The sequence below is a fragment of the Parasteatoda tepidariorum genome, chromosome 10, assembly GCF_043381705.1.
Source record: "Parasteatoda tepidariorum isolate YZ-2023 chromosome 10, CAS_Ptep_4.0, whole genome shotgun sequence".
Classification (NCBI taxonomy): Eukaryota; Metazoa; Arthropoda; class Arachnida; order Araneae; family Theridiidae; genus Parasteatoda; species Parasteatoda tepidariorum.
This window is the reverse complement of record NC_092213.1, coordinates 60,219,860-60,235,076: the sequence shown is the minus strand read 5'-3', so window position 1 is coordinate 60,235,076 and position 15,217 is coordinate 60,219,860. Positions and strand designations below refer to the sequence as shown.

General features: G+C 31.4%; 2 protein-coding genes across 2 annotated transcripts in view; one reads left to right on the top strand and one right to left on the bottom strand.

Moving 5' to 3' along the window:
* Positions 1 to 15,217, top strand: part of LOC107443077 (terribly reduced optic lobes) — a 279,864-nt gene that overhangs the window by 122,805 nt on the left and 141,842 nt on the right. Inside the window, exon 2 of the mRNA XM_071186443.1 lies at positions 1,195 to 1,525. Coding sequence (XP_071042544.1) covers positions 1,195 to 1,525 — 331 coding nt within the window. The remainder of the gene's footprint in view (positions 1 to 1,194; positions 1,526 to 15,217) is intronic.
* Positions 10,626 to 13,308, bottom strand: LOC139426791 (heat shock protein 105 kDa-like). Its single transcript, XM_071186780.1, has one exon. The coding sequence runs from the start codon at positions 13,164 to 13,166 to the stop codon at positions 10,809 to 10,811; it is 2,358 nt and encodes a 785-aa protein (XP_071042881.1). The 5' UTR covers positions 13,167 to 13,308; the 3' UTR covers positions 10,626 to 10,808.

Genomic DNA, 15,217 nt, shown 5'->3' with positions numbered 1-15,217 from the left:
TCATTTGGTTCCATTCAAACTAAAACTATCTATATACGAGAAAATTAAAAAAATAAACGTAACTCTTAAGAGGATTATGTTTTTATTTTTGAAGAAAACCAGATTTGTTTTTTTTTTTTTTCAAAAAAAATTATTTGGTTCAAACCGTAGTTTAATTAAACCATTGATTAACACCCCCCCCCGCATAATATTGTATTTTTAGTGATTCTCAATCTATTTTGTCACTTACTATTCCAATTACAACGAAAACTATTGAATTTATTCTTGTCGAATGAAGTTATTCGATCTCGAGCAAGCCAGAAAAGCAAATGCTTTTCAGTTTATCCCGATCCATTGAGAAATTTATGAGCATAAAGAGGCTCATAAATTTGCTAATGCTGACTGTTTTATGGCTCTACCTGGTTCTTTTCTGTCGCTGCATAACATTAAAATAATTATTTTAGATGAAATTAAACGTACCAAAATAATCTTATATGATTCAGCTTTGGATAATAGTTAGAATATCCTGCTCAACAAAAATATTTTAACTCGTTGTTCCTTAACTCGGTCTGTTGAAGTTGTTGTTTGACTACTGGACTGGAAGGACTACTTATAACATTTATTTTTACATCGGATAGGAGTTAGGGATTGAATTTGTTGTAAGGATTGCTGTAGGGATTGATTTGTCTATTGCTTTAAGTTAATTACAGTTATTTCAACATCCTAGAATTTTAAAAAAAAAAACTTATTTGCTTTTGTACGGTAGGCACTGTTAGATATAATACAATTATTTTCAGTAATTTTAAATTTCTATTCATTTTATCATGTCTAATACAATGTTTGTTGAATTGCATGAATCATGTAATTGTTTACATAAATCAGATAGCTCAAGATCAATAATCAGCATTTTCTCCTTACTCAGACGAGAGTAATTTGATTTAGAATCATGACTTTAACTACAAAGCTGACATAAAACTCTTGTAAAAGTCTGATCATGGGGATAATCAGATTTTTACTGATGACCATCTGGCTAACGGGGAAAGGCATACGAACTTTTTTTTAAAAAAATTCATCCTTTTTTTATACCAATGTTTGAGTCTAGAATTTTCAATCATTTGCTTTTTTAACTAATTGCAGGCTTGTTCTTATAAAAGCATAGTTTTGTGTTTAATGTATTCTTATATCGCTAATATTTCCGTTTTCTTCTTCTTTCAGCATGATTCTGACTTAATATTTGATGAACTAAATAGTATAAACATTGATAGTAATTCACACTCCAACGCCATTAGTCCCTTGTCCAGTCCCTTACATACTCATCAGGATCGTTCACGTCTTCATCACAGTCACCACCATAAAAAGAAAAACAAGTCCAAATCCAATAAGACGCACAGTAAGCAATGGGGGTCCTTCTTTGACGACGAGGACTTTTACAGGGACGCCGAAGATGGCCCATCCGGAGAGGAACTCTTCCCACATAGTGGTGAAGGTGCTGCACCAGAAGTACATCCAATTGATAAACCGACAACTACCTCGGGTGAAGGACCGTGTAAGTTTCGTCTCATTTTCTTAAATTAATATTTTTTTGTTACAGATTTACAAAATCCAAATAAGCAAAGCTAGATCACCGAAACTAACAGTGAGGAGTTTTACTTACTTAGGATCAATTATTACCATTGACGACAGAATTACTCTTGAAATAAAAAACCGACTCTATGTGGCGAATAGGGCTGTCTATGGGCTGAGAAGATTTATTATATCTAGGTTTCTTTCTAGAGAAGCAAAGTTCTTAATCTACAAAACTCTTGCCCGGCCAGTCTTGACATACGCTTCTGAAGCTTGAATAATGACAAAACTGGAGGAAAATAGTATCGCAATATTTGAGAGAAAGATTTTGCGGAGTATACTTGGTGGTGTAAATGAAAACAATAACTGGAGAAGGAGATTTAACTTTGAACTGTACAAGATTTATAAACAACCTGATATAATTAAATACATAGAAATAAATAGAATGAATTGGATCACCCATGTGATTCGAATGAGTGATGACAACACAATAAAAAAGATACTGCGTTTTAGATCCACTGGAAAAAGAAAGCGGGGAAGGCAGCGGTTGAGATGGGCTGACTACTCAGTGGAGTCTGATTTTCTCGCAATTAATGAAAATAATTGGAGATCAAAGATAAATCGGAAGTTGTCATGGAGAAATCTTCAGAGGAAGGCACTGACTAACATTGTGCTGTCTGGCCAACTATGATGATGATGAGGTCACCGAAACTGGGTTATACAAAATTTCTCTTTTGAATATTTGTTCTGTTAGAAACCTTTTCAGTTCAATTCAAAGTTGATTACTGAAATACTGATGATATTCTCATGGAAAAATCAGGAAACCATGAAAAAATATGGAAAATTGTGGTCGCATTATTGCGATCCCTGGTTATCATTTGTCGGATGTTATATTTATTTATTTAGTTTTACTGGATAGATTTTTGTAAGCGTAACAACATTTCATCCATGGATTGTTATAGAACTGCATCAGTTGTGTGAATGAAACTGATCACAACGTTGTGTCTAATCACGTTCCCACTAAAAAAAAATCTCAAGAATTTTTCTAAAAAAAATCTTAAGAAAATCTTAAGTTATTTGGCCCACTTATTCTTAAGATTTTCTTAAGAATTTTGTCTGAAGAAAATCTTCACAATATAATCCTAAGATTTTCTAAAGATTTAGGTTTATGTAGGCGAAACAACTTGAGATATTAAGAATATAATCTTAAGAAAATCTTCAGAATTTAAGCTTAAGATTTTCACAAGCACACAATCATTAACGTTACGGTCTTAAGCTTTGGGTTTATTATTACGCTGAATCAATTGAAGGATCAGATTTAATTGGATACCGGCAAGTGACGCCTGATTGGCTAACCCATGCGTGAAGTCGATTCCAAGTGTCCAATTTCTACTTTTGTCAACCAATGGGCTGGTTTTGATTTCAATTCCGACCAATAAATGTTTTTTAAGAAATCACAAAATTATTTTCCTTCTACAGATTACATATTTATTTTAAAATCGACTCCGAGACTTACAATGTTATGAATAAGTTATCATATAAAGGCAGTAGATATTATGAATAAGTTAATGTTGTAAAGGTAGTAAAAATACTTTCAATTAATATAATGTACAGTAATTTAAAATGTACATTAACTCACTCAGTGGCGCGACAGCCCATAGAGGGCCAAGGTCTACTGTGCCCATCTCAGTTTTCTTGACCTTGGGTGCTCTGGGGTGCATTTGTTCCGGTCAGGTGGTCAGCCGAACGCGAAACCCCCAGTGTTTAGTTCCCAAGCATGCTTGGTACTCATTTATCGACCTACTGAAGGGATGAAAGGCTTTGCCCGGCCCGAGGATCGAGCCTAGGACGTGTCGCCACCGGGCGTCTAAAATGTACATTAGTGAAAATAAAAAACTGAGTTTGGAAAGTAATCAACTCCTGAAAGTTCTTAATAATCGTCTTTTTCCCCATCTTGTTGTGCTGCTTTTTTGTTAATGCTTATTTTATATTCTTATTTTATACTGCTTATGATTTTTATCACTCTTAAAACTCTATATTTGTGATTATGGTGCAGGTCGAAAAGTGTACGAACATGAAAAACCTAAAACAACATTCATTTTCCCAATGGGTATTAGATATTTAAAAAACAAATTTTTAGTCGTGGTATGAACAAAAAGATACGGTTTAAATTTTTCCCCCAGAGAATCTGCAATTAAATTTGTGGAACTGAATCTAATTTAATAAAATGAAGAAAAAAATGGAATCCCTAAATTGAATTTAAAGGAAAAATAAGCTGTCACAATCTGTTTATTGTCAAGAAACAAAATTGAACGCAAAGCAATTATGTGGGCTGGTGCATGAAGTGGATAGGAAACAAAAATCCTCCTCACAAGCATTAAATATAAAATCTATTTCACCATAGCTAGTTTCAATAATCAAATTTATTTTATTGATTATTTTACTATGGTTTTGCTTACTTAACTATGACTTCATTCACTTGATATTGATTTAGCTCAATTAACTGGAAAAAATTGCGATAAAGCCTCTCAACTATAAACATAAAACAGATGATAATATAAATTTTTTATTATCTCGAATTTATTTTCTTTTTCTGCCGTGCATTGTTAATAAGCAAATGTTTAAATGACACAATATCGATTTTTTTTTGTTTCTTGCACTTATCGCGAAAGTTTTGTGAACTAATTAAAATTTATTGGAAGAATCATAAAACTCTCTTAAACCTTTTACCTTGAAAGACAGTAAATAAGAACCTATTAATTTCGTCAGAAAAATATATTTAGTACACTTTAAAATTCGAAAGAAAATACTAGATATTCCCCTAGATTAAAACTGAAAAAAAAAAGAAAAGAAAGGGAAGAAAGAAAAATAAAAGGGCTTATGTACTTTCACCTTAGAGTTAACAAAGGAAAAACGGAAACCATCTGCCATGCATCTATGATATATGCCCCTATTTTATCTTATAGCTGAATACTCAGCAAAAAGTTTTACATTTATCGATTTATAGATGCGTGTTTTATGTTCGTTCAGTCGAACAGTCATCAGAATTTTGCTTTGTGAAATACTGACGATTTGGAATTCTTTGTTTAGCGACACCTTTACCTGATTTATTCCACCCATGGAAAAAAAAGGTAAGATATACAGAATGATATTTGATGTTTCCTCCATATCTGAAACTAGTCGAGTCACGTACAATGCTCCTGAAATATACTGATATTGAAAATTGTAAATCCAGGCCATGATAATTACAAATTCTATGCTCATACATAATACAGTATTGTACACTCAGAATCGCATTTTTTTTTCACATTGTAACAGTACAAAAATAAATATTTGTTTCTGGCTTGCATATAGGAGTGTCTCAAATTTGAGGTAAGTAGTTTTTTGATCGAAAACAAAAATTTTTATTAAAAATTTGGATTTTTTTGAATTCATTCATAAAGTATACGCATACTGTATGTGGCTGAGTACTGTGTATAGCATTTTGGGCTTTCGTTGTTTTGCTGGCCCATTCAACACCCTGTCAATTTTTTTTAATGGAAATTGACCATTCCACCTAAGCTAGACAATCATCTAAACCGCCTTGACTATTGACTGTTTTGTATAAATATGGCTGAAATTCGCTTACAGTATTCGATGTGGTTTGTTGCATAACGAGAAAAAGAAAAAAAAAGAAAACGTCCTACAGCGTTAAATCACGTGATCTAGGCGGCGATTATCTTTAATAAAAAGGAAAAATACCCAGGAGAAAGGAAATTCAGGGGAAGGGCTCAATTTTGCTTAACAATGAAAACCAGTTTTTTTTTTTTTTTTTGTATGTGTGTGTGGTGCTCTATTTTTAGTAATCCTGAACTATCTCCGCCCCACTTTCTTTTTTCTATCATTGGCAAAAAATTTTATTAAGCAAATGGCTCAAAATTCAAATCTTGCGTGAATTTTGAGACACCCTTCAAAACTTTTATGAATAATAAATTTATGTTTGGTTTTTAATCCTCAGTAAAATTTAGTACTGACCATGGGTTGCCAATCTATCATACAAACTGGCCTCAAAAAAAAAAAAAAAAAAAAAAAAAAAAAAGAGAAGGGGAAAAAATTGGACCACCCTGAATTACTTTTGATCTAATGATCGTATCTTCACGTTCTAAGACTATCTTAATAACTTGAAGGGATGACCATAAATGTGCTAATTAATAAGTGCAGGCGATATTTCAAGTTACGAAATAAGACACAAAAACTTTAAATTTCTCTGAATAAACAGGCCTTTTTTTCGACAGATTCGGATTTCTGACCCCCAATATATAGGGTGTAGCTGCAATCTGGGAAATGCGGATAAACTGTATACATTACAATTCAATTTTTTTTCGACCATTATTAATTAAAATAATGAAAAATAATAAATATTTACTAAAAGTATTTTTTTTACATAGAATTATCTTTGGATAAACAAATTTTATAATTGAGAGCAAAAAGTTTTCAATTTGCAAAGTTCTCGAGATAAAGCGAAAAACGTAGAAAGTAAAATTAACATTAAGGGGTCCAAACTTTGGAGTGCTCTCCTGACCAAATTATTGGGTCCATATTTCTCAATAGTTTGGCCGGAAAGTTTCCGCTCTGAACAAAATGCATTATAATTTAATAATCAGAATAAACTAAACCAGCTGTTCCCAATTTTTTTTCCAGTTATGGAACCCTATCCGATCATACTTGTTTAGGCGGAACCCTGACTTTTAAAAAAAAAAAAAAAAACGTTCATTAGCTGATATAATATAACAAAGGAAATATAAAAAAAAAAAAAAAATTAATTCAGAAACAGTTTTTTATTGTTTCATCAATTAGTCCTTTCTACGTTTTTGCCGTATAAGTTAAGTCCGGTAGTCTTTATCGAATATACGATAAAGACTACCGATAAAGCTACATTATGGTTTTTGGAAAAAAACTGTTATAAACTGGGAGATTGGTAATCAGAGGAAAATAATTCGTTACTCTTGAATTTTGTTACTTTATTTTGAATAAAGTTCAATGAGAGAAAGTTGAAACTAGTTATGAATAATTTTATTTAAAACAAATTTTTTTTATATTTTTTCCAAAGATACATGTTTGATTTGTTAGAAGAACACTGTCTGAAATTTAATAGTTATGGTCCTTCAAGTTCTTATGTGTAATAATAAATGTATTTAATACTAATCTTAAATTTACGAAGAATAAAATTTTGCTTAATGAAACCAAACTAGATAACTTTATACTCGTATGATTCTATACCGGGTTTTTCTAGGAGAATAAGGAATGCTTTCATAACCGGCTGCCAATTTCACGATTATTAGGATTTAATTTTTCTCCTGTTTAAATTTGTGGTGCTGCCATCTACTAGTAGCTAATGCCAATTATGTAATTAATTTAATTGATATGTTTTTTCTCTCTCCTTCGTATGACGATGTTTGGTTTTATTATGATGTAGATGTGGTAAATAATGCTAAATTGTTCTGTAAAAAAATTTAAGACCGATTATTTCCAACTTTTAACGTTCGCGCGTTTTAAATGCATGACCTATTCACCACAATATAATTTAATTAACATAGGTAATTCTTGTTATTTTCGACTTGCGCTACTAAAAGAAAAAATCTGCTAAATTGAAAATTGCTAATAGTTTTGATCTTATTTCTTCATTAAAATTTTTTTTAACAAGTCTCGTATGAAGTTTTACTATACGTATAGATTACTTCGTAAATTTAAAATATTTTTGGAAAATTAACTGCTGTACTACAATATTTATATTTTTACTGATTAATAACTGCTTCTCTTTAGTAATAATTGTTGACTGCTGATATTGATTTAAAAACTAATTAAACAAAAAGAGGTCTTTTTTTCCTTTTAAATCTATAATTAAAAAAAAAACTTTAGTATTTCATTAAGTTTAAACAAATGTTTAAAAATTATTTGATTTTTTTTTATACTTCCGGTGCTCTGCTTTGCGTAAGTCTACATTCCATAGTTTGTTTTTTTATCATATAGTAAACATCCTCTATCGACAAGTATTTTGTTCCAGATATCTTATTATTTATAATCAGCATCTTATAAGCCAATGCTTGACTGATAAGATTTTTGATTAAAATTTTGTTTGCTTTAGAATATTTGAATAACTTTATTGACTTCTAAATATTTATCCAAATAATATGATTATCACTTTGGCACCATCATGTACTCTCTGCATGGAGCCGCAGTTTAAATTAACTTGTTGATACACCTTAACCTTGAGCACATACCTATTTTTACTAAATTGTTTACAATAAATGTTAAAAAAGCATTTCTTCAATATTCCTTAAACGTGGTTACATCCTCAATCAGAGTTTCCGTATCAAGCCCGACGCTTCTTTTGGAAGTTCTAGTTCAAAACAATGTACCCATCCAAGAACAATTAGATTTTCTGAACCCGAGATTTAATATGTCAGCTATAGTCCACAACAGTGTTCCTTAACCTTTTTATTACCGCGGAACTGTCAACGTTTGATAATTTTACCGCGGTCCACTGGGGAGGGGGGACGTTGATTGTTTATATTTCAGATTATTGTATTTAAACGTATTTAAACGTATTTAATTGTATTTAAACATGCCTTCAAAATAAAATACAGTTACACCAAAAAATAAATATAAAGTGATATAACATTTTAACTTACTAGAACATTAAATCAATGAGAACATTGAGCTTGTTTCATTATTGCAATGAGACGGTTCCATCTGGGGGTAATCGGAGACAATGAGACCTGAAGTGTGTTGCTTATGTCCAAGAATTCAAACTAGGAATTTAACTAATCAAACTAGGAATTTAAATTCAGTTTCAATGAAATGGGCGGCCCGGTACCATTTGATCCACGGACCGGGGGTTGGGGAACACTGGTTCAATAATTCTTAAAAGATGTGAATAAAATTCACGGAGTTACAAAAAGCATTATTTGAGAGTGCCTATTTTCGAATTATTGCATTTAATTCCATTAAACTGTTTGCATTTTTTTATTGAACCATATAAATCTTATATATGTTTAATTTAAAGGTCGAGAAAACATTTGAGAACTTTATTTTGAGTTTAAAATCTTCTTTCAAATAATAAGCCTTTTTCAACTGAACCCGTCGCCTCATCTACTATCGAATAACTTGGGGAGAATTGTTTTGAATCTGTGAATATTGTAAGTGGGGGATAATCGTCCTTTAGAATTACAAAAATGTTAATTTTCTATAATATTCACATCATACATAACAATTGAAAAAAACTGAAGGTTGATTTTTTTCTTTCTTTTACATAATTCTTTTTGTAAAAGAAAGTAGATTTCTTTATGTTGATACTGTGACACTTTTTGTATTCCCACTTCGTACAAGCTCCCCAACATGTCCTTGAGGGAGCGTTGAACATCATTTTTCACTTTGTCGTTTTAGCAGAACTGTTTTAAAGTCGGGGTAGGACGACTTTATTTCTGCTGAAATCGTATAAACGCTGGCTGATATTATGAAACTTAGATAAAGCGTTATAAATCAACTGAACATTTTTCATACAACGGTGCAGAGGAACATGTAACAAGCTCGCGGGCATTGTTCTCATATAGCCCATCAAACCGTTATTCTTCTAAAACAGTTCAATAGAACATCATCACACATACCATTTTCATAGTCTGAACTTGGCACCTATTATATGTTCCCTAATTTGAAAGAACATTTCGTCAAGAGAAACCCATTACCTATTAAGTCATAATTTTCTAGTTTTTGATATATTTTTATTTCTGGTCTAAAATGTTTTAATCTTTAGATTGGAAGAACTGTACCGTATTTTTGTTAAATGCGAATTCACTTTTTTTTCATAGTTACGTAGAATTTAAAAAAGAAATTTCTTTAAATATTTCTATACTGTAATCTTCGACACGGTATGCTTTATTTGTGAGCTATCGATTTCGCGGGCAAGTGGTCTAACTCTTTGACGAAATTAAAGATGAGGTCGAAATACTGCGGAGAGCTGGTATGACATGAGCATACAAAAAAATTCTCAGCGCTTACGTTTCGAAGTTTCCAGGCACATAAAACAAAAATAATCATGGTTACATAAAATACGTAGATAATTAATAAATCTAAATTAAGTAAAAAGGCGCAAACATAAAGAAAAAAAAATTCAATGTATGATACGACGTTATATTTAGTTAAAAAAATACATCAACCTAGCCGAAAATTTTGAAGAAAAATAGACAAACCTTCAGCATTTATAATGATTTAAATATATCCCCGCGGGCCGAAGACTCCCCGTGTAGTAAATGGTGACTGATGCATGTTAAATCTGTCGAGCCACAAAGTCCTCCCTGTTCCTACAACAAATCAAACCTCTGGGGGTACTGGTCCAGGAGTTTCCTTGTCTTTTGGATTGGTTCAAAATTACAAGGCATTGGACAGGAGTTGAACATTAATAATCGTAAACCCAAAATTGGGTCGGTTGTTCAACGACGGTTATAAAATAAAATAAAATGATTTAAATATTATAGAAGAAACATATTTCATTTTCTAAAAAGAAATAGCATACCTTACTTTTAAGACAGCCTTGTATTTACAAACAAATTTCATGATCAAATTTGTTAAAACTTTCAGCTGAAGTAATTATAATTAAATGAATATGTTTATTCAATGGACCTTTAAAGAACGAATTAATAATTTCTTAAAAATTATTTTTAAATGCTTTTAATGAAATTATCTTTATATACCGGATATGTTGTTTTACAAGAAATAATTTATCAATTGGGAAAAATTTGAAAGCTAATTCCAATTATATGGCACTTTTTGGTTAGCCAAGTTCAAGTAAATTCAAATATTTTCTATTTTTATTATTTTTTTAAATTTTTTATGAGTGTTCATTTAAAAAAAAAATAATGAATAAATAATAAAAATAGTTGAATTTTCTTGCGTTCGGCTAACTGTAAAGAACTCAATACATTTCTAGTAGAAAATGGGAAGACAAGTTTTTTTTTTTTCTGCTTTGGTGTTAAGAGACAAATTACTTAAAATTAGCATATGTTATTAATGTTTGATAAAAGCTCCTAAGCATTATAATAGTTTTATTCGAAGCATTTCTTAAAACAAACAATTTTGAAACAGTGTATTTAAAAGTAAATCTTAAAACAAAGCATTTTCAAAATGAATTACAAATTGTTGAGTAAAAAGGTCATTTCATAGTCTATAATCTATACATGATCACAGTTTTACTGGAACAAAAGTAATGGGCAACTAAAACCTCTTTGTTTTTATACCTGGTTTGGATCAATTGGCGATTGGCGATCATCTTCATATTTATTAGTATTGTCATTGTTAGCTTCTGTTTTCTCCAATGCAATTGTTGGTAATTGATTAAGTTTATGCATTTGCTGGAGCTTGTCTTGAAAACCTTTCATTTCTTCCCGAACCAAGTTAGCAGAAATCTCCAGTTCTTTTAAGCACTTAATTCTATCAATTGCGTGCAAATTGACGCTAACAAAATCGTTTGCATGATCCAATTTTTCTTTAATTTCTTCGTATTGTTTATTACAATTAGTTTCATCTCCGAAAAATTGTATATCCTTTGCACTGAATTCCAAGAACTTTTGGAATTCACGCAACGCGTCTTTTACGTCCTGTATCTTCTCGCATCGGTCCAGTATACCTTGAAATTCACTTTTCAATTCGTCCAGGTGTTCTTTAAACTCGTTTTCATCTTGCAACTGTTCTGAATCATATAGCCAATTCTCTGCTTCATTCACACGTTGAGATAAATCTAATTTCATTTCTTCAGACACATAATTAAATATCTCAGTAGCCAGTTTCGCCCTAACGTGAAAAATATATTCTTCAAGAGCATTTCTTAAATCTGCAATTCTTTGTGATCTTAAATCGCTTTGTCTCATTTCCTGTTCTTCCGTTTTATACTTAGCTATATCATTTCTATCTAACTTATGCAAAATTGAGATAAATTCTAGATCGAAAATTTTTATCGTGTTTTTCAATTTTTCTGTTGCTTCTGGAACATTTTCGATATCAGTTGGAAGATCTTGTTCCATGTTGTAAGTCGGTGAAGCTTGATCGTCGTATGGAACCATCGCCAAAGTTTGAGCCCCCTTGTCAATTTTCCCTGTGTTATTTTCATATTTTGCGATAACTTTTGCTGACAGAATATTAAATATACCATTTGCATCTATGAATATTTTCACTTCAACCTTAGCACTCGATGAATTTTCAATTTCCTGAGACAAGTCTGCAAAACAAAATTTCCCTAGGTCTTCAAACTCACCTGCTTCAAATTCATAAAATACTTCTAATGTAAATAGACCTTTGTAAGGAAATTTTATTAGTCTAGTTATTGGAATTTTATGAAAACGTTTAAGAATTGGTATTTCTTCTGTAACATTATCAGTTTTGTACATCACCATCAAAGCAAAAGGTTGAATATCTTCTATTTGATATGGTTTTGTCATCAAAGTCGGGGAAAGTAAAGCACATTGTAAACAACAGCCTCTTGCGATAGCTTCATCTTGATTTAGAGTAGTTTGTGGTTCTTTACCAAATACTTTCACAATTATATTTTTAAGTGCTGGAATTCTAGAAGATCCACCAATAAGCTGTACCGCATCTACATCTTGTTTTTCTAACTGGCACTGAGAAATTAAATCTTCCATAGTTTTTTCAATAGCTAATAGAGATGAAGCTGATATTTCTTCGAAAAATTTTCGTTTCATCTTTCCTCTTACGTCTTTATCCTCCATCAAACATTCGATAGTCATTTCTAATTCTTGAGGATTTGCGCTCATTTGTTTCTTTAGAATTTCGCATTCACGGAAAAGAGTCATCAAAGCCTTTCTATTCGCCATAACATCGATATTATATCGTTCTTTAAAATCGTCCAAGAAGTGTCTTACCAAAATTAAATCGAAATTTCTTCCTCCAACTCGCATATTCCATACACTTCCTAGAATGCAGAGCTTTTCTTCATAAAACTTGCAGGCAGTTACTGTTAGAGCAGAATGTCCAAGATCTACAAAAACAACAATTTTCGGATCAGTTTGAAACATGTTTTGTTTGTAAAATCCATAGAAAAGTGCGGCGGCAGTAGATTCATTTAACAGTTGTGCTGCTTTTAACCCTGCTATTTCTGCAGCATCCAGTAATGCTCGTCGTTGTATATCAGTATAATAAACTGGTACGGAAATTACACAATCTTGAACTTTTATGCCTGTTTTATATTCGGCGATTGATTTTAACTTTGTTAGCATAATAGCTGTGATTTGGAGAATAGATAATTTAACTTGTTCATTTCGATAATTAACTTCGACACCAACATCACCTGATGGTAACTCTAATGTATCGTAGGGTAAAAAAGTAAGTTCTGATTGAGTGTATTTATCAGAAAATTTCTTACCTAAAATGGTCTTGAAATTGAATATCGTATTTTTGATGTTCGGAATAATTTGGTTTTTTGCTGATACACCTATATTTCTCAAGTAAGAGCTAAATCCTACATACGATGGTGTTAATCGAAGACTGTATTCATTATCCAGAACTTCTATACCGCCACCTTTTGCAGCAGCTATTTGGCAAGTTTCATTTCCTAAATCAAATCCTATTACAGACATTTTACTAATTGAAGTGATTTTTTGAAGCGTTTTTTTTTCTCCACTTTCAATGATATTTTCAACCGATCGCCAGTGATTGAAATAAATTATTAGAACAACTTCAAAATAAATATAACATTATTTAATGTTGCCATTAGTTTAAATCAAAGATGAAACTTACACGCCAAACGATAAAGTTTAAACCGATTTTAAGTATGCTTTGCTAGATCTGAAGATGCACGTAACTTTATTTTTTTGAAATTCTAATAAAAGAAACAGAATTGTTTTAATAATACTATATTGTTCTTACTTTGGTAAATAAAATTGTGTTTTATAGAAATTATCTTTGTTTTAAAGAATTCTGAAACATTTTAAGCAGACGATTTTGAAGAATTATTTCGTACATGTTTCACTAGATTTAAAAAAAATAAATAAAAAAGCAAATAGCAACGGAGAGAAAGAGAAAAAAGTTTATTAAAAGTCACTGTTTTGATATCATAGTTGATTTTTACGTATTCTGCTAATTTGCGTTATCTAACAGTTACAAGGATTTACTTTGGTTATGACGAATGATCGGAAATTTAACTCTTTTGCTGTTTAATAATTGTAATTAATTATTTAGTGCAGTATAGAATGATCTGAAACATTTATGTTCTTATGTCTCATAATGTTTCATGCTCTGCCAATTTTCAACATCCGCTTTCCAAACATCATAATCGATGCAGAAATCGAAAATAAAAAGCATAGGCATAGTAATTTTTTTAAATAATAATTATTTTTAAAAAAAACTACTATTTCTCGAAAATTCAATAAATTTATTTGAAGAAAAAAGAGGTTGAATTAAAAAATAAAGACATATAATCGAAATAATTTACCTGAATACATTCCAAAATTCGATTGACAATTTCGAAAGGAGTTATAAAAAGCATCAATAGGATGAAAACATGAAGTTAAAATTTCAAAGATTTCTCACACACTTCGAGGTCACGCTGGAATACAACTACAAAAAATGCCGAAAATTTGCTTACTACCAAAAGGATTTATTTGATTAATTATCACAAAAGCTGCTCTAAGTGGCATCCGCTGATGTCATTGCACAGTCTACTACGACCTGAAAACTATTTCAGGCTTCGCTCAAAAACGTCAGGTGTACTTTTGATGTTTGCCGAAGCAAAGATAATTCATTCCATGACTTCCTCAGGACTGTCCACAGTGATTTAAAGTGACCCCATAGGAAAAAATTAACATGAATTGAGATCTGATGAACGCGGTGGCTATGCACACCTTCAGTCCACTCCATTCGGTATTTTACATCAAGGTGACTGTGCACTTGGAGGGCATAATGTGCAGAAGCACCATCATCCGTGAACCACATGCATAGCTGCATCACGGTCAGACTTTGCAGCAATTCAGGGTAGCTCTGTTACAACTTTTGTCTCCAGAATTTTTCGCGTTTTTAGCCTTTTTAGCGTGGATTGCGACCTCATGTTCCATGGTAAGTTTTCATCTTCTTGATGACTTTTCAAACTTCTTGATGACTTTCTTCTGACCTTGTCAAAAAATAAAGTCCTTAGAATTTAGACGCTATGAATCAAAAATTATTAAAAAAAGTGAGGTCAATTTTCTTAATGAAATTCTTGAATTAGTATCAAGGGCAAATGCAGAACAGACGCAAATAGTAGTAATGATCCGTATGGTCGAGATCGATAGAAGATTAGAACTAGTATTCAAATAGATTTCAAGATCACCTAATTTTTATTTTATACTAGGAGACTAAGTCACCTGTCGGCTGCCGCTCACCGACCCCGATGATTACTTCGCAATAATCGTTGTTTCTTTGCATAAAAAAGTTTTCTCCACGGAAGTTGAAATTATTCACTTGAAGTACATGTGCTTGAAAGAATTTACGTCCAAACATTTCCTTGGTAATTCGATTAAGATCTATTAGTGAGCATAAATAATTTTGCTTGGCGATCATTTTTTTTAAAATAACATTTAAAATTAAAAGTATATTGTTTCTACAAATTTGGTGAGTGCACAAAAGAAATTTCAGATTTCGTTTAACAAACTGA